Below are 18,303 nucleotides of genomic sequence, written 5' to 3'. Positions count from 1 at the left end.
TGGCAGGGGGTTCCCTGAGTGGATCCCACGGTCTGTAACTGGGATGGATGCTGTAATTTAACATGGGCCGGACTGCACTTGGAGTCTTTGTCTCAGAGCTGCCTTCTTTAAAGTAAAGGCAGACTTCAGGCAGAGAGCCCCTCCTGGGTGCTTTAGCATTGGAATCGCCTCTCCTGCGCTCTGCTGCTCTCCTAGTGTGGCCATGGACTGAAGCAGGGGACTCTGTTGTCACCAAGGTGGCTCTTTGTCCCCCACCTGGCAATGACCCTGCTGAGGATGCCCTTGTGAATGCAGCCCGCCAGCGAGTGCTCTTCATTTTGAGGCTGGCAGGGGACAGCTGGGGTCTCTGGCTGGTGTCTCTGGCCACCTCCCCAGCGGTGCTCCTTGCTCTAGCAGCTCCCAGAGGTTTGCAAGCCTCAGATGAGCCGGGACTGGGCTGCTCACATCGCACACATTGTATGGCCTGGGAAGTGGTCCCCAGACCCCAAATCCCCCTCAGCCTGTGCACAGGGACCCCAAGGGCTCGAGCCTGCCCCAAGGGGTCTGCATGAAGCACGCCTCAAGCACAGGATTGCATTTAATCCCACAGTCCTTCTGGCAACAACTGCAGCACCTGCAGTCAGCAGGGGCTGGAGGGCACCGAGGGGAGTGGCGGGGGGCTCGGGCTGAAGATGGGGGCTTGGGGGGTGTCTGTGACCAGTCTGCTCTGTGAGCAAGGGCAGAGGCACCTGTGTGGGCACAGCAGCACCTCCTGGTCCCCAAAGTGGTCTCAGGAACCCTTTGCACCATCACACATGTGCGGGGTGCTGGGACTGTCCCTGTCCCATAATGAGCACAGCACCACAACAGGGAGCTGCGCCAGCCCTAGACAGGCAGGAAAAGTGTGCTGAGCTGTCCAGGATAGCCACATTTTTCTTTCTCTGCACCCTGTTGAAACCTCTGGCAACAGATGTGCGAAGTCTACACTACAGCAGAGCCCCCGAACAACTTGCGACCGACTGGCGGGAGTGACCCGAAACCTACCCCACATCCCTGCCTGCCCAGTGCTGCACACCCCAGCTGGGGCCACCAGCCTGTCCCTGGCTGTGAAGGATCCATCCCCACAAAGCAGCCTCTTTTTACAAGCCAGGCAGCTCCGTAGCCGGGCTGGGGATATGCTGCACTGTGCTGGGGCTGAACGCGCCCGTGCAGCGGGCAGAGCAGCCCCGCACAGGGGGAGTGGGATGTGCGGCCCGCAGGCGCTCCCGGCAAGGATAACTGCCCAGCCTCTCCCTTGGAACAAGAAGGTGCAAATGAGCCCACAGAAGCCTCCTTTCTTCTGGCTGAACAAGATTGATTGGAAAACAAATTGGCGCAAATAAAGCATGTAATTAGATTAAAGCCTCTTGCCTGGAGCAGCCAGGAGGGAAAGCGGGGACCGGGCGCTTTGTAGCACCCACAGCCCTGTTCCCAGCTCCACCACGGGTCCAGCACCCATGGGTCCATGCATGGTACTGCCCCAGTACTGCCCCAGGACCCCCTCCAGGGGCTGGGGATGGTTTGCTCCCTGCTTCTTCAGCTGCCTGCCGCCTGTTTTGGGATGGGAAGGAACAGTCCCGAGCCCTTTTGGGGCATTTTGAGATGGCGCACCTGCCCGTACAGCCTCCTCTCCTCAAGCAGCCACAGCTGGGGCTGGCAGCACCCCGGAGCAACTGGTGCCAGCCCCAGGCTGTGCAGGGGATGCTCTGTCCCCGCTGCAAAGTGCCTCCCTCTGCCCCTGCCTCTGCCGCTGACAAACTCCAGGGTCACCACCCCACTGGCACAGCCCCGCCGAGAGCTGCAGCCGAGATGATTGAAGGCATTAATAGGAAACTGTCTGTCCTCGGCAGCATCAGCCACCCTATAAATTCCCAGCCTGATGGCAGCTCCCTGGCTGGGTGGGTGCTGTGTGGGGCAGGGTGTCACCATGTCACCAGAGCTGGAACAGAGCAGGCTTCGCTCTGGGGGATGTGGCAATGAGGAGCCAGAGCTGGGGACAAGCACTTTGCTTCACCAAGGGGGAGCTTCTGGAAATGTCTCAGGAAGGGGAGAGACACAGTTCATTTCACTTCAAAAATATTATTAATTTAGATGTGTTTCATGCTGAGCTTGCAAGTCCCTGCTCTGAAGCTCGCGGCTTGGCCAAAATGTCTAGCCCTTGTGGGCACCCAGGTGCTGCCCTGGGTCAGGAGGACGGTCCCTGAGGTGGCAGGGTCCCAGAGCTGGGGATGTGGGGGTGCAGGGACATGGGGAAGGAAGGATGAGGGTATAGAGGGATGTCAGGATGCAGGATGTTGGGATGCTGGGATGCAGGGATGCAGGAAGCGCTGTGGTGGAGCTGTAGGAGTACCATGCAGTTGTGCACGAAGCTTCTCTGCATTTCAGCAGTCGCTTTTCTGTTCACAGAGGTTCAGAAATATTTTGAAGTGACCAGAAGTTTCTTCCCTGGAAGCCCCTCGCCCCTCATTGTGCTCAAGGCCATTCACTGCAGATCTCCATGAGAAACCTCTTTTCAGCAAGGCGCTGGATGCTGCAGCCGATCCAGCAGTCAATCAATCACAAAGTCAATCCATCACCTTGCTTACAGCCCAAGACAAGCAAGAGAATACCCACGCAGGGCTGAATTAATTACTCATTTGGACTGCTACAAAGCTGGAGCCCCCCCAGACTGAAGCCAGATTTACACCAGGGCAACCAAAATGAGCATTTTGTCTCCTGAGCCCCGTGCCCTGCTCCGGCCGGTCCCTTGCTCTGCTGATCTTCTCCAGATGTGCGAGCCCATCAATCTTCAGCCAGATCCTTTCACACTGCATTTGTAAGGCGCTGCGTTAGGGTGGTTTTGTTTTCCTTCTGTTTGCCTCTGATAAAGGAGACCTGCCAAGAGCCAGCCTCTGGCAGGAGCCTGCGCTTCTGCTTCCCAGCCCAGAGTCCCGCTCCTGGCACTGTACAGGGGCTGTGGCAGCCTGGCTGCCCTGCCGGGGTGGCACCTTCTGGGCCAAGAACCCAGCGAGTCCCCAGGGACTGAGGGAGATGACTTGAAGGGGACATGGCCACGTGCTGGAGCTCACAGTAGACACTGAGACCTGCTGGAGTGACTACCCAGGGGTGGTGAGCTGAGGTTTGGGAAGGGTTTGATGTAAACTGCAAGGATTTGGGGCCTCCAAAAAGGCAAAATGCACAATTCCAGACTCTGCAGCAAGGCAGGGCAGATGCAAACTTCAGCAAGGGGTGGGAGTTGCTTCCTCCAGCCCCCTCAAAAGCCGTGCCAAGGCCAAGCAGAGAGCAAGGAGCTGGTGCTCATGGACCACACCAACAACACCTGCTGTGTTTGCCCCTGAGGGTCCAGCAGCAGGAGAGCTTTACCAGCTTCTCATGGGGCTGGGGCCAGTCTGGCCATGGGGACAAGTGCTGGGGAAGGGGCCAGGAACAGTACCTTGGCCCTGTGCCCCCTCCTGCCCAGGGGCTTTGTGTGATGTCTGTGGTGTGGCTGCATGCTGGCCCGTCCTGAGTGCCCCTTGCAGATGTATTGGAGGCAGCTGGCAGCTCACGGGGCCTTGACTCCTTCTTTCCAGCTGCTGCAGCTCATTAGAAGGAGCTGTGGTACATTTAATCCTTTCCTAATATCACTTTTCCTCTGAATCTGTTGCCGCAGGGATGATGGCAGTGTTTATGTGACCGTGAGCAGGGGTGGGTGGTCCACAACCTCCGCTTGGGATGGAGATGTTGGACCGAAAAGACCACGTTCCCACGGGGACGGATGGGTACAAACTGACCGGGAGGCTGGAAACGAGGTGGCTCCCAGCAGGCTGAGCCCTGAAAGTCAAATTCACAGCAAATGGCGTGAGTCATCCCCAGGGAGCACCTGGTGGAGATTTGCTGTGGTGATGAGAGTGCTGGTGGCAGCAAGACTGGCTAAAAGTTGGGGATTTCACCCCAAAGCCCAAGTGTGTAAGTAGGGAAAAGCCATGGGAAGGGGTTGGAGGCACCTGGGACGCTCCCAAAGCTGGGACATGATGTGGCTGCTGGTGGGTCCCAGCCATGCAAGGCACACAGCGAGTTCCCCTGGGGAACAAATGCTTTCAAGTCAATGTTTTCTACTATTTCCTATAAAGTTTCTATTTTCCCGGCCCGAAGCCATAACCTTTGCATGTGTTTTTTCCAAGAGAGCCAGAGAAGCAGGAACAGCCTTGAAAGGCTCGGACAGCCGGCGGGATTTGTTGGTGGGTTTTTCTTTTTTTCTTTTTTTTGTTGTTGTTCAGACTATTTCAGCTTGTTCCAGAGCTGGCACCTGGCTGCCCACCTCCCTTCCGCACGAGCATCCCACCCCGGCCCCACCAGCCAGGAACAAGAGCGCCCGGACACCACCTGGAGCCCCAACCACTTTTGGAAAATCCAGCTCTGGTTTTGAAACTGCGGAGGCCGATTTCCAGGGGAAAGCTGTGCAGAGCTGCATCGATCCAATCACCTGGTTTTATTTAAACTCCCTCGCTGAAATCATCCACCTAAGGTAATCATTCCCAAGCCAATCTGGATTAGATTCAGATAAGACAGCGACTGACTGGCAGGTTTGTAAACCTTCCCCCCCATTATTTTTTCACCCTTTCTACATCTCGGAGTGGGACCGGCAGCAGAGGGCAGGGAGGAAGATCTTCCCGCAGCAGCCCCTCCTCATCCTCCGAGCCCCAGCACGGCACAACATGGCTGCGTTTCATCTAAACAAGGCCCTTTTGGACAGTTTCCCTAAATTGATTGGGACCCCTTGGGGCTAAGCGGAACCAGGCAGAACACCCCCCTCCCAAAAGTCAATGCTTCCACCCCCTGTGCCCCGGCCAGCTTTCATCCGTGCTCTTTTAATATTTGCCCCGCATTGCCTCAGATCAGTGGGACGCTGCCTCGGCTCCCAGCGGGGAAGATACTTCCCATCGCGCTCAGCTACCAGCAGGGGAAACAAACGGGCTGCACCCAGAGCCTCCCCCTGCATCCTCCCTGCGTGTCCACCTTTTGCTCCCACACCACAGGTTAGTGGAGGAACCACCAGGGGTTTCGGCAGGATGCTGGGAGCTGGGTGATGCCGAGTGTGTCCATGTTCAGCCTGAAACTGGTCATGTACTGCCTTGTCCTGCTTGAGGGCACTGAGAATGCAGACTCCTTGTGTTCGCCCTGCTCACGGTCACAGCTGGGGAAGGTGCGAGAGGACACAGGACAGGCAGGGAAAAGACCAAGGACCCCCTCTGAAAGCCCCTGGGTAGGACCATGCCCAGATGACCGTGCTCCCACCAGGAGCAAACAGATGCTGGGGATCTCTGTGGCCAGCTCGAGCTCAGGGACGCTGCAGCCCCAAGTGTCCCCTCGCGGCACCGGCCCTGAGGCTGGCAGGGACCCGAGGGAGTATTGCCACTGCGATGATGGGGCTGGCTCTGCTCCTGGCTGCGGTGACGGAACCACAGCGTGGCTCTGTGCACTCAGGGACTCGCCCCAGCAGCCGCTGTCCCTGCAGGAGGGGCTGCAAGAAGCCCTGGCTGCCTCTCCTGGGCTCCTCATTGCCTGTGTTTGTTGGCAGATCCTACAGCAAAGCGATGGTGTTAGGGTCCGAGGGGGATGCCCCACTACCCCTGCGGCAGGCAGGGAGCTGAGCGGGTTTGGGAGGCTGCAGGGGGATGAACAGGCGGCTCCTGGAGTGGAGAACAAAATCTCTGTGTTCCCAGACCAGGATAAGGAACATTCAGTCGGCAATCCTTGCTAGGCAGTGAGAAATACGGCATTTCATCTGATGAGCTTTTGTTTTTAAGCATTGCTTGGATTTAATGCGCTGCCCAGCAGGACGACAAGGGCTGGGGACTGCCTGGCTCCTTTCTCAACACATTCGGGTCAGAAATGGTGATGCCAATTTCCATCCCCTAGGGTGGGGAGGTGAATCGGGCTGGAGAGGCTCAGCTGAACATGATGACATGATGGAGCAGAGCTCGCCCTGGCAGGACCAAGCAAACCCTTCAGAGCCTGCTCTGCTCCCACCCTCCTGGTGCTGCGGGTGGCACTGGTTGGGGTTGGGTCTCTCCTGCAGTGTGCACACAGCAGTGTGATGGGCACGTTCCTCTGGGGGGGTCCTGCTGATCCTCAAACCAGCACCTGATATGCTCTGCCCGCCTGTAAATCCCTGCCTGTAAAATGGGTCTGGGGGAGGAGCTCACTGGGGCTGGAAGATGGTGAGATGCTTTGTGGCTTGTAATTAAGCTCCTGAGGAGCTGAGGAAGATGACTTATGTTGGTAGAAGAGGGTAACTTCGGCTGGTGTTGGGAGATGGTGTTTTAAGGAAGAGAAGACCCACTGCTGCTTGAATTCGGGTAAGGTGGGACAGCCCCTATTGCTAATAGCCCAACACTAGGCTGCGATGGACTCGCCAAACCCCACATCGCACGTTGGCACCTAATTAATAAGCAAAGCAGCAAAGGGGCTCATCACCAGACCCCGAGCTCGAAGCATGCTCCCTAGGCAGAGTTCTGGTGCGCGGCCTCATGCTCCGCTCAGCACTGCAGGTCGGTGGAGACACTTTAAGAAGCACACACAAAGCAAAAGGCACAAACTCAATGCCACGAGATATTTCTTGCTCATACCCGCCTAAGAGAAGATACTGTAATTGCTGCTATTGTGTTTACAGCCCCAGAGGTTGGCTTTAAGTCAGCAGTACAGAAAACCCCGGGGTTCCCCTTCCCTTGGCACTGGGGTCTGAAGACCTTGTCCCTTTGCTGCCTGGTTTCCCGTCCTGGGCATTGCTCCTGAGCACGCTGCCAGCACAGCTTGTGGGAAAAGCCCAGCCACAGGGCTTGGAGTTCAACTTCAGGTGACGTCCACCACTTTTAGTGCAAAAGCTTTAATTTATGAAGCCTCCTGCACTGGTGAGGCAAAAGTAAACAGCCTTCCCTCCCTGCGTCCTTCGCCATCGTGGCACTGTCCAAATATCCCAGGAATCTGCAGGCTGCAGGACAGGAGCTGCTGTGCTCCTCCTGTCATCACCTGCTCAGGCAGGTCCATGGAGGGGACTGGGGACAGGAAAGCCCCTCGGTGACACGAGGTCTGTCCCCCTGGGGTGTGTATCAGGAGGGGAGGGTGCTGGGAACCAGTGCTGTAGTGCTGGTGGAGATGGAGTGAATGAAATGATGGCACTGCACAGGGTAATTGTGGGGCAAGGACAGGGGAGAAGAGATTGGAAGATGCACTTTGGGAGGTGCCAAAGTGTCCCCAGGGTGCCCCCGTACCGACCACAGCCCTGTCCCACCCTGAGAACCTGCAATGCTGGTTTTGAGACACAGTGCCGCAACACATCAGCCACACCTGCCCCTCAGATTGCTTAGCGCAAGAAACACACAGATCTGGATAGAAAAAGGAAAGGCTCACATGCAAGTGTAAGCAACACGTAGGTTTTCTGTTATCTTTTGGTTCTCTGGTCCTCCTCCCCAAGAAAAACTCAGCTGAGATTTCTATTGCCCTCTTTAGGGCTCTCGTACTTGTGCAGCCACTACGTGCATCAGCCAGCGGTGCTCTCCAGTCCTTCCCTGGTTCCCATTAAGGGCCGGTCCCATGCAGTAACCCCCATTTGCTCCGTGATTCTCCCCCTCGGAAACACCTTTCTGCGACTTCCCCGTGCTCCCGCTTGCTCCCAGAAGCTCCCATCTCGGGGTGCTGCACGCGTGTTTTCAGAACTCAGATATTTGGGGCATTAAAGGTCCCAGTACTTGTCCCAGTACAGGCAACAGAATTTATCCGTTAATTTTATGCGTTTTCAAGACCTTTACCTTGGAAGCAGAGAGAAGAGGCTTTAGGAGAGGAGGCAACGTACCTGCAGGTTCCTCCGTGCTGCTGGCGGCGGTGGTGGGGGGAGCGGCGGGGATCTCTGTGCCCGGCAGGGAGGAGCAGGCGGGAGCGGAGAGGGGACAAAAGAAAGCAGCGTTAGTCCCGATCCCGAGGAGCTGAGCCCTGCCCAGTCCTGCCCAGCAGCGCGAGGTGCCCGCAGCCCCCGTGAGAGGCTGCAGGTAAAGCGTTGCATCCCCTCGCTGGGACGCTAGCCTCATCTCACACGTTCAGAGGAAATGCAAACGGATCTGGTGCCAGCGCGGTGCTCCCTGGTTTTGATTTGGGCTTTGTATGCATAGCTGAAACCACATAATGTTCTGGGTCTTCATGCCCAAGTCTGACTGTGTTTGTTGATGTTGAGGAGGCTGGGCTGCAGATGGAGCGCATTATATGGTCCCAGCTTTGGCAAGGCAAGCTCTTTTCCCCAGCGCGCATACGCGGCTCTCATCAGTGACATCTTTTGCGCATTTAGGGCACAGCAATTCCCGAGCGTCCCTGGGAATCCTGCTGGGGGAACACGCTGCTGTCCCGATCCCTCGTCTGGGTCTGAGAGTGGAATTTAGGCAGGAGGGACGCGAAGCTTGGCCACTTGGGTCTGTCTGCATTGCAGCCCCATTAGCGTTAGACAGCTTTTGGAGTCGTTCACCCTCATGCAGCTCAGTGCAGGCACAAGCCCCCGTGAAACACGTGGCGCACACGTGGGTGGTGCACGAGCAGCCAGCACGGCTGTGCCGAGTGGGGACGACGGATGCTCGCCTTGCGTGGGCTGCAGAGCAGACAGACCCTGCCTGGCGCCTTGCTCATTCCCATGGCACGATTTTTGTGTGGATAGAAGTTTTTGGGACAGGGAAAAAACAGTCAGTGGTAAATCAGAGAGTAAGTGTGCTCTTGCAGAGAGGGTGGCCAGACCCTCGCTTGGTGCAGTGACCAGAACAGAGCGGGGTGGATGGGGATGGAGAGCTGGTGCCCTGCACTGTGCATGTATAAAACCTGTGGAATACCCCCCCCCCAAACAATGGATACGCTCACTGACTTTTTTCAGGGATGAAAATGTGCTGCTGTTTTTTTTTTTGTTATTATTATTATTTTATTTTTTAGCATAGGAGAATTGTGAGATGCTCATATACTCATTCTAATTGCTTTGGCCTCTTACAAGCTGATCAAACGCCCAACAACTGCACAACGATTTTGCAGCCAGGCCAGAGTGTTGCTTGAAATGCATCTGGACCAAGCTTTGCAGCCCCCTGGGAGGATGCTCTGCAGTGTCACAGAAGCAAGCAGCTGTCACGGGGCCCGGAGGGTGGCAGGGTGGCAGGGCAGGGGCAGCCGTGATCTCGCCGCTTCGGCAGCTGGCGCAAACACAGCCCGGCTGCGATCGTGTTGAAATTCTGCGTCTGTCTTCATTTAGTGCAGCAAATCCCAGGGGAGGTGATGCAAGGAACAATTTACCCTCTGATTTACCATGGCCCTGGGGAATGATGGATGATAAACCTTTGCGCATACTTGCTGCAAAGCATACCGGAGCCATGACTGTAGCATCTTGGGGAAACAAGCATCTGGTTTGAGCTCTTGCCGTCCCATTGCGACATGGGGAAGAATGAGCCTCAAGTGACCAAAAACCACCCTGGAATGTGTGTTTTCTTCCACAGGAGAAGGTGGAGAAAGGGTGCCTGCCCCGTAATTTGGCAAGAGCAGGCACTGGGAGTGGGCAGCAGACTGTGGGATCCGACAAAGACTTGATTCTTTCAACCTTCATCTGTCTTTTCCCATTTTCCCCCTATTTTTAGCGGCAGGGAGGCAGCCTCGAGGGGAGCAGCCCTCCTCCCCAGCCTGCCCTGGGCACTGTCATTTTGGTGCCTGATGTTAGGGCACGTGGGGAGGTCTCTGGCAAGGTGTGCGAGCACCAAATGATCCAACAGCAGCAAACCCAGGAGGCTCTGTAGAGAAGCACGGGGTGAAACCACACCTTGCCCAGGCATCAGTCAAAAGGGATCGAGTGGGGATGTGGTTCTTGGCAGAGCAAACTCTGCAGTGCCTTTGGGAGCCGTACCTGGAGCTTGCTGCTGTTAAGAGCAGAGGATGAGGGCACCCTTGGGAAGGCAAACCAAAAAGCAGACCCAAGGGACCATGTGGTGAGCCAGCCCATGTTTCTGTGCGCATTGTGTGAGTTGATGGTTGCCTTTAGCAATCCAGGTGCTAAAATCCAGCAGCACAATCAGGCTGTGCTGCTCTGATGGCAGCTCCATCGCACCAGCAGCTCTTTTGATTTGAGCTCTGTACCAGTGCAGCCTGGAGTTTGGAGAGAAAAATCTGCATGTAGCGATTTGCCTGAGCGCCCAGACCCCATGCTGTACCCCAAGGCAGAATCACAGCTTGAGGAAATCGGGCTGTAGCTGCGCTCACACAACACAACTCCCTGTCACGAGGGGTTTGTTTTGGGTAATGTGCCCCACAGCAGGTGATATGTGGGGGCACCGGCAGCTCCATCCCCCAGCCCCAGCCATCAGCACGTATGCTGGGGGGTTAGTGGCTGCCTCGGCCGAGCTCACACGTGTTGTGCTAAGGGTTAATCTCTCTGATCTACAGACAGCGAAAACGCGTTCCACCTACTTATGCAGGGGGCAATGGGAGAGCGGCTTTGCTGGTAGCCCTTGGCGCATCGGTTGCACGTGATGCCGGTGACGCCGTCCTTACAGGGACATTGGCCCGTGGTTTGGTTACAGGTTTGGCCGGCGGCGCCCACGGGATGGCAATCGCACTCTGCGGGGGGAACACACAAGAGGAGGGTGAGGGTACGAGGAGAGCGGAGGCGGGCGAGGCGGCACGGCTCCACCAGCAGCGTTTGGGCGTCCTGCGAGCGTCTCGTCCAGCCGGGGACCGCACTGACCTGAAACAGAGGTGGCGTTTGGCACAGGAGCAGCGGGGACCGGGGGGACGTCTCACATATGCTACGGGTGCTTTGTGCTCCGTGGAGCTGGGGAGCCGAACGGGGTGCCTGAGGTCCTGCTCTAGGACACCCACTGCACTGCTTGGGTGCTGAGATGGAAGAAGGGCTGCAGGGCTCAAAGAGGAGCTGTTGGGCAGCATCGCTGGAGCAGACCCTAACCCTAACCCTAACCTCCCCGGCTCCCTGGAGCACTGCCAGGTTTGTAGGGAAGGGGCACAAAACCAAGGAGTGTTTCATCACCCCTTCAGCACACGAGTTCTCGGGTGGAAGTAATTGCTTTCAGTGACTTTGGGAATTCATTTCACGTGCAATGTAAAAAAATAATAAAAAAACCACACACACAAAAAACTCCTTTCAGTGCCTTTGCTCGAGCCCTTCCCCACTGAGCAGCATCCCCGGCAGCTGGCACGGCGGGCGCAGGAAGGAAATGCCCTTGTGGGTGCAGGCAGCCTGAGGACCTGCTGTTCCCGGCCAGATGGATGGAGGCTTGACGGCAGAGCTGGGCAGATGTGAAGGGTTTGGCAGGGGATGTAAATACTGCACTTGAAATCATTCACCAGCTCATTTCCCACAGTGGGACTTACCGGCGCAGCTGTTGGATAAAAAAAAGCCAAAAAAAAAAAAAAAAAAGAGAAAAAGCATCGGGGCTTGTTATCATCACTGCTCCAAAAGGATTATGGCCTCGCACATTTGTTAACAGCCCTGGTTTCTAAGAGCTGCGAGAGCCGTGCCAGACTGTGGTCTGCCCCTGCTGAGCTGTGGCAGGCAGAGGCAGGAAAGCTTCCTTCTCTAGTGCACATCCTTGGGACGGAGCCAGCCAAAGCCCTGCCCGGGGAGCACGGATCCTGCCTGCCTCGTGCCCCTCAGGGCGCTGCCTGCCAGAAAGGGGGCTTGGGGGAAAGACCTTGCCCCACTGCCCAGAGCCTGGACGGGGCTTCTCTGAGGGGTAGGGAACCAGCCCGGGTGCCCCCAGAGGCTGGGCTTTGCTTTCAAACACCCCCAAACCCCCCAGACTGAGGCTGTCACTCCCATGAGGGACGCTGCGATGCTTCCTGCTTTGTTCTGCCACCTCCTGGCTCTGAGACACCCCAAATCCTCCTCGTTTGGGGACATCCCACATCCATTTGGGTTGGGTTTGCAGGTTCCCATGCCCCTCTCTCCCCCCCCCCAAGCTGGACCATCCTCCACCCCAGCTCCAATTTGCCCCAGTTCGACCTCTGGGGTTTGGATGCTGCCTGGGGCTCTCTGCTCGGGATGTCCCCTTGTTCCTGCACAGGACAGAAAGAGACGAAGTCTTGCCAAAATATGACGATTTTTCAAGGAAAAAAAAATAGCAAAGCATTTACTTCTTTTTCCCTTTCCCTACCACTTCTGACTTGGGGATTTTGGCTAGAAGTCCTGCTCTGCCCCCAGACCTCTGGGAACCAGCTGCTTGCAGACCTGCCTGGAGCAAAAAAAAAAAACCTTCATTTTTTATCAAATCCAGTTTTGATTGGAAATATTTTAACAGCTCTGTTTTAAGGTTAAATCAGCGAGGCTGGTGATGAGCACAGAGAGCTTTAGGTGGGGAACCTGCTCTCGGCAGCCACATGGGATGGCTCCAGTACTGCCAGGGGAGACAGAATAAAAACACATCGAGGAAGTGCAAAAAGGAGCAGGGTGGAAAAGCGTGAAAGTGGAGCAGAGAGGCAGGAGTTAACACGAAAATAAGCAAATCAGGGAAGGGTTACACAAGAAGAGGCAAAGGGCAGGAGGAGCGGGAGGAACATGCCTCATGTTTCAGGCGTCCCCGCTGGGGCTGCGTGTGCTGCTTTCAGCAGCGCCTGCAAACCCCCATCCTGTGAGTAATCCTCCCCCGTGCGAGCGGATCCTGCGGGTTTCGGTGGGACCGCTTGGATGAGAGAGGGGAAAAAGGGAAAAAAGGGAAAACAATTTAAAAGGGAATAAAAAGAAAAATGAAAAAAAGAAAAAGGAAAAGGTAAAGAAAGGTAAAGGGAAAATAAGAAAAAGAGAAAATAAGGAAAAAGAAATAAAAGAAAAAAGAAAAAATGAACAAAGAAAAGGAAAAAGGAAAAAAAGAGAAAAGGAAAAAAGCCTTTGTGATGAGTAAGATTTGCAGAATGGGGTGTGTGGAGGACCGGCTGCAGAGCGTGGGGAGCTGCTTGGGTCCCTCAGACCCCGCGGCAATGCTGCTTCCCCTGACCCCCAGCTCCCAGGGCTGCTGGCCCCCTGCGCCTGCCCGGGGCTCTGGGGTGGCCGTGACAGCCATGTGTGGTGACCGAGGGGATGAGGGTGGAGTGGAGGCCGCCTGCCTCTGCTGCTTCTCCCGGTCGAGGGGTGGATCAGCCCCGTGCTTTGCCCTGGAGCAGGGAGGTGGGAAGGGGCCCAAGCAGCATCTCCAGATGTGCGTTCCCTGTCCCCCAGGAATGGAGCCAGTGCCAGCAATTACGAGCAATTAAAGGCAATTTGCAGTTCCCTGGTCAGTGCAAACACTGCAGCCAGCAGTTACAGGCTCTTCTCCTTCCCGGCATGGCTGGGCCGCTGGCGGCTGACGCTGGCTTGTCCGGTGCAGCTCAGATTCCTCCGGGTCATAGCCCCAAAGTGAGGAAAGACTTCACGAGAATCACGAGGGGAGGTGATTAGGGCAAGCACCTTTCTGGCTTCCTCATCACCTTCCAGTTATCAGCGTTTTGGGTCACGAAGCATGTTTTCATGCCTGGGCTCCCCAGCGTGCAGGTGTCCTCCATCACCCACCAAGATCAGCCGTCCCCAGCTCTGAGCAGAGCCAAGAGCAGGAGGCACAGGAGCAGGGACAACCTCACTAATCACTGCAGGAAGGTGCCTGGATATCGTTAGGGATAGCAAGTAGGGCAACAGCTGGCTTCTGCCCTCTGAGATGGTGCCTTGCTTGGAGAATCACCGCAGTGGAGGTGCGGAGCCGCTGGGAGGGGAGTGCCCTTGGTGGCTGAGCCCCAGGTCCAGCAGCACGGAAAAGGAAGGTGACGGTCACAGTTTGGTTTCTCTTTCAGGAAGTCTTTGAGAAAAAGCTTTGGCAAGCATCCGTGGCAGAGCTGACCGGGAATTACCGGCGAGAAATGAAGTTCTTCTATGCTCAAGGCTGTGGCGCAGACAAGGAGCAGATGGCGAGGCTTAAAGGGGGAATGAGGGAGCAGTGGGGGTGCCTCTGCCCACAAAAGCTGGTTTCTTTTATACGATAGCCCTGGCCTGGAAAGCAAGGAGTTACCTCCACCTCTATGTGACCATCTTCAGCTCGGCTAGCCCAGAGGTGAGCAGACCACATAGGGCTTGTCTGAGACCTGCCCAAAGTGCCCCAACAGGTGTGGGGGCAGCGGATAAACCCCAGCGTGCGGAAGGATGCGCAAGGGGAAGGAGCGCTGAAGGGTCCCGATCAGCTGTAACCACTCCAGGAACAGACCCAGGAGTCAATGAAACATCTGGCTGATTGCAACGGAGCTCAGAAGAGCAACAAGATAGCAGGTTGTGTTCTGAAAGGGGGAGAGAGTGACACTGAATGTCGTATCATGACACTACAGAAATCAATAGCAGGTCCTCAGCTGGGAGCCCGCGGTGAAAGGCAGGGAGAAGCACCCATCGGAGGGAGACGGAGAAGATTAGCGAAGCCCTGCCAAGAGACGGTGGAGGGGTGCCAAGGAACGCGCCGCGCCGAGGAGGTCAGACAGGTGCTCCTCTCCTCTGCTCCTCCAGCCCCGGGAACAAAGGGACATTCAGCACACTCAAAAGGCAACCTTTTTCAGCGATAAAAGGAAATGCTTCTTTGCACTGCACGTAATTAACTTGTAGGACTCGTGCTACGAGACACCATGGCAAAGACCCAACAGGATTAGATGGGCCTGTGAATGAGAACATCTGTAGTTACATTAGCTGGGATTAATATATATACGGATATAAGCACTCCGAGCCAGTTACTAACTGCCTGCAGTTAGGAAGAGATTTCCCCTGGGGGCATGCTGTTGCAAAACTGCCTGTTGTAGAGGTTTGTATCTTTGTCTGAGGCTTCCAGGACAAGCCACTATTACTTGCACGAAGCTGCAGAGGCAGACCATCGTCTGTCAGAGCATGGGCAACGATGCGACTTGGGGCTTTGGCTGCTTTGGGGCTAAGAAAATCGGCAGGCAAAACTTAGGACTGTGCATGAAAGGATGCAAACTGCCCTGGAAAAGTGTTTGGACTTGCTGGTATGTCTCCAGCCCACCAAAGGTGGGCATGTAGCATGACAAAAATGCAAATATTTTTCCACCCCTGAATTTTGGTCAGAGGCATTCCCAGGTGCTAATCTTCCCCCACACACGTGCATCGAAAGGTAAACAGAGGCACAAATCTCCGGGCTTAGCTCTCCTCAGGTGTGACCATTTGTGAGAAGGTACCTGAAAGGACCCGCATTTTTGGAGAATTAGCATCTTCCTGTTTTTGAAGAAGTCCTGGCCTTGGGAGGTTTTCAGAATGATGAAAAGCCCATTTGACCGAAGAACAGAGAAAGGCGTAATTTCGGGGATTGTCCAGGTCTCCCCTCGTCACGCTGTATCTGCAATGATAACATACCTCGCAGGGTTTCCAGATTTCAAAGCCCCAAATGTGGCTGCTTTGCACTGCGCCGTGCAAGGAGCAGTAAAACAGCAAATGAATTAACTGGAAAAACCCTCCTTCCTCGTACTAGCCATCGGCTGGGGCTCCGGTTCACAGAACAAGCCTTCTTCAGGAAATCACGCTCAGGTTTAAGTATGAATCGAAGCCCCATGTAGCCAATGTGCCTCAGGTACACGTTTATATTTAAACATGCTTTTAAGCGCTTTTCCAGAATCGTGGCCAAAATTGCCTCCCTTTGGTTGCTTTCTGTCTTCCCTCCAAAGACTCTGACTAGAATAAAAAAAAATGTGGCTAGAGAAATTTTCTGCTGGAAAAAAAATAAAGCACCAAAGTGAAGCTTCACGTGTGGATGCTTTGACTCCAACAATATTTTAAACAGCGAAACAGCAACTTATATTTGCCTGTTGCTTCAAGAACACAGCCTGTGCCCTCCTGATGCAGTAAATGTATTTCTCTTCGCCTGTTGTTTTAACATTTAGAGGTAGGGCTCGGACAGCGCTGCGCAAGCAAGCTGTTGTGTAGCCACACACTTGCTTTTTCCTGCTCCTGCACCTTTGGCAGCCCAGGTGTTGTGATCCCAATTCCAGCAGAAGTCCTGCAGGCGGTCTGGCTGCACCTCCACCAGGGGTGGCACGGCCAGCAAGTCCCACAGATTTATGCCATGGGCAAGAAAAATCTGTGGCATCTAATGTGTCCGCACCCAGCCCGGCCTCGTCCCTCTCCAGGAAGTTTGCTAACAAGAAGCAGAGGTTGAAACATGCCTGTGTTAACTCTGAACCCTAATGATGGCTCTAAATATTAACTGCTAACTGCTTTGCAATGAGATCATTGGCTTGCCTGCAGTATTGTGAACTGGATTTAGCTCTCCAAAGGATCATGTTCATGCAGCGTGTCCCTCAGCACATTCTCTAGGAGATTTAAAGGTTTTCTTGCCAGCAGAAAATGAATTCCCCCTTTTATCAGGCAAAGACAAATAATCTCTTGGCATTTCACAGCGTCCGTCCTCCTGGGCCGCTTCTCAGGGCTCTCCCATTTCCTCCTCCTGAGCTGGCACTCAGGGAAGCCAAGGGCACAGGCACCCTGCAGTTTGGGCCAAACTTCACAGATTAGACCTGGTCTTTGTCCCCTCTGCACCAAGGAATGGATGGGGCCCCCAGTGCCTCTGCTGAGTGAGAGTCGCCACTAATCCAGGGTGAGGGGCTCTGAATGGCAGCAATAAATCCACTTTTTGGGCAGTCATTAGTGATACAGACAGTGATTATCACAGCGCTTTCCAAAATGCTGGAAAATGCTCTTGTTAAGACCTGCTAGAGATTCCCTCTTGTCTCTGAGCTCCACCGTTTAGGTGTGTCTTGCGTCTTGAAGCGATCGCAGAGGAGCTCTTGGGGACACTGAGACCTCCAGGGACCAAGCATCGCCACCTCCTTCTCCTGGCTTTGCTGACAGAGCCTGGTTTTTTTTGTTTGTTTGTTTGTTTTTTTGCGTGCAGGTGTGGGCAGGCAGAGAGCAGCTGAGCAGGCACAAAGACGTGTCCTCACGGCTCTAAAGCAACATAAGGCTCAACCTGCTCTGAGGGGAGAAATTGCTTCTTGCACAGATCCGGGGCTGCTTGCAGAGAAAAAAAAAAAAAAAAAAGAGCAGATTGGAAAATACTTTCATTGAGGGGGGAAAACAATTCAAACATTTTCTCCTCCTGATGCGTTTTTAGGCTGGCTCCTGAGGAAATGAGGTTCCTGCGGGTGTATTCTCCCACTAATAATATTTCAATCAAATCTGGCAGCACAGCCAGTCTCGGGGCTGATGAACTTGCCACAAGCCTGACGAAATGAGGCAGGAGGGAGCGGGGAGCCCCGCGAGCAGCTCTGCACAGGGGGGGACCTGAACAGACACTGAACCCCCCCCGGGGGGGAGCGAAGGATTGCAATGAGAGCTCCTGGGGAGCAGCTGGCTTGTGATGCCCTGAGAGGTGCAGGTTTAACTGGGCAATATCTGCCGCCTTCTAATGAGGAAAAGGCTTCTAGCTTTAGTATGGTTCAAGTCAGAACAGGGCATGCTAAGGGACCTGGGCTGAGCTTTCTTTTGACATCAGTCTGGAGGATTTTGCACTCTCTAGAAATGATCTGAAGCAGGAAATCAATTCAGATATTTGCAAATATTTATGGGGAAGGCAAATTATTGCTTTTCTTTCCTCTGTCTCAGAGATATGCAAAGGTCTAGCTGCGCAAACGAATTTAGCAACTTCGGCTCTTCTAGTCCTCCAGGTCTCTTGCAGCAACCCGGGACCCAGCCCCAAGCTCTGAGTCCTCCAAAGACTGGGGCAGGGAGGTCTCTGGGCTGCCCTGGGAGGCTCAAGGTGGATTTGGGGGACTTGAGGGTGCTCTGGGGGCCCCTGGCCAAACTCCCCAAGCTCCCAGCACCAGCGGAGCATCCTGTGCCACCTCTGCCAGCCCAGCCAGTGCCAGTATCTTCTGCTGTGGCTTTTGCTCCTTCTAGGGGCTCTTTGCTGGCTCTTCCAGCTCACCCACTGAGGGGGGGTCCAGGCACCTCCCTGGTGCGTGCAGCAGGGGCTGGGGTCGAGCAGTACGCGCAGCTCTCAACTCCCCTGCAGCCTTAAGACAGCCACAGCACAAGGGAACTTTTGGCATGGAGGTGCTTTTGCTCTGCTGTTGTCACCAGGCATGGACAAACCCCTGTCTTTCTTCTTTTCATCTCTCTTTTTTTGCTCACTAAGTTCCTAGGACAATCTCTGGAGGCCACAGAAGATCAGAGCCCTGTCTTGCCCCCAGCCCCTGGCGAGGGGTCCCCACGGACCCCCTGCACTCATTGCTCCCAACATCTGCATTTCAGTCCCTGACCACTCAAAA

At 55.0% G+C, this 18,303-nt stretch overlaps 1 protein-coding gene across 2 annotated transcripts in view; it reads right to left on the bottom strand.

Moving 5' to 3' along the window:
* The window catches only part of NTN1 (netrin 1), an 86,171-nt gene that overhangs the window by 16,242 nt on the left and 51,626 nt on the right, over positions 1-18,303 (bottom strand). Inside the window, exons 3-4 of one of the 2 annotated variants that reach the window (XM_035561802.1) lie at positions 10,477-10,626; positions 7,853-7,906 (exon numbers count right to left, since the gene is read on the bottom strand). In XM_035561802.1, the coding sequence (XP_035417695.1) occupies positions 7,853-7,906; positions 10,477-10,626 (204 nt within the window). The remainder of the gene's footprint in view (positions 1-7,852; positions 7,907-10,476; positions 10,627-18,303) is intronic. The other variant, XM_035561803.1, reaches the window with a different exon arrangement.

The sequence above is a fragment of the Cygnus atratus genome, chromosome 18 (genome assembly GCF_013377495.2).
Source record: "Cygnus atratus isolate AKBS03 ecotype Queensland, Australia chromosome 18, CAtr_DNAZoo_HiC_assembly, whole genome shotgun sequence".
In the NCBI taxonomy this organism is placed as follows: domain Eukaryota; kingdom Metazoa; phylum Chordata; class Aves; order Anseriformes; family Anatidae; genus Cygnus; species Cygnus atratus.
This window is presented reverse-complemented; position numbering and strand designations above follow the sequence as displayed.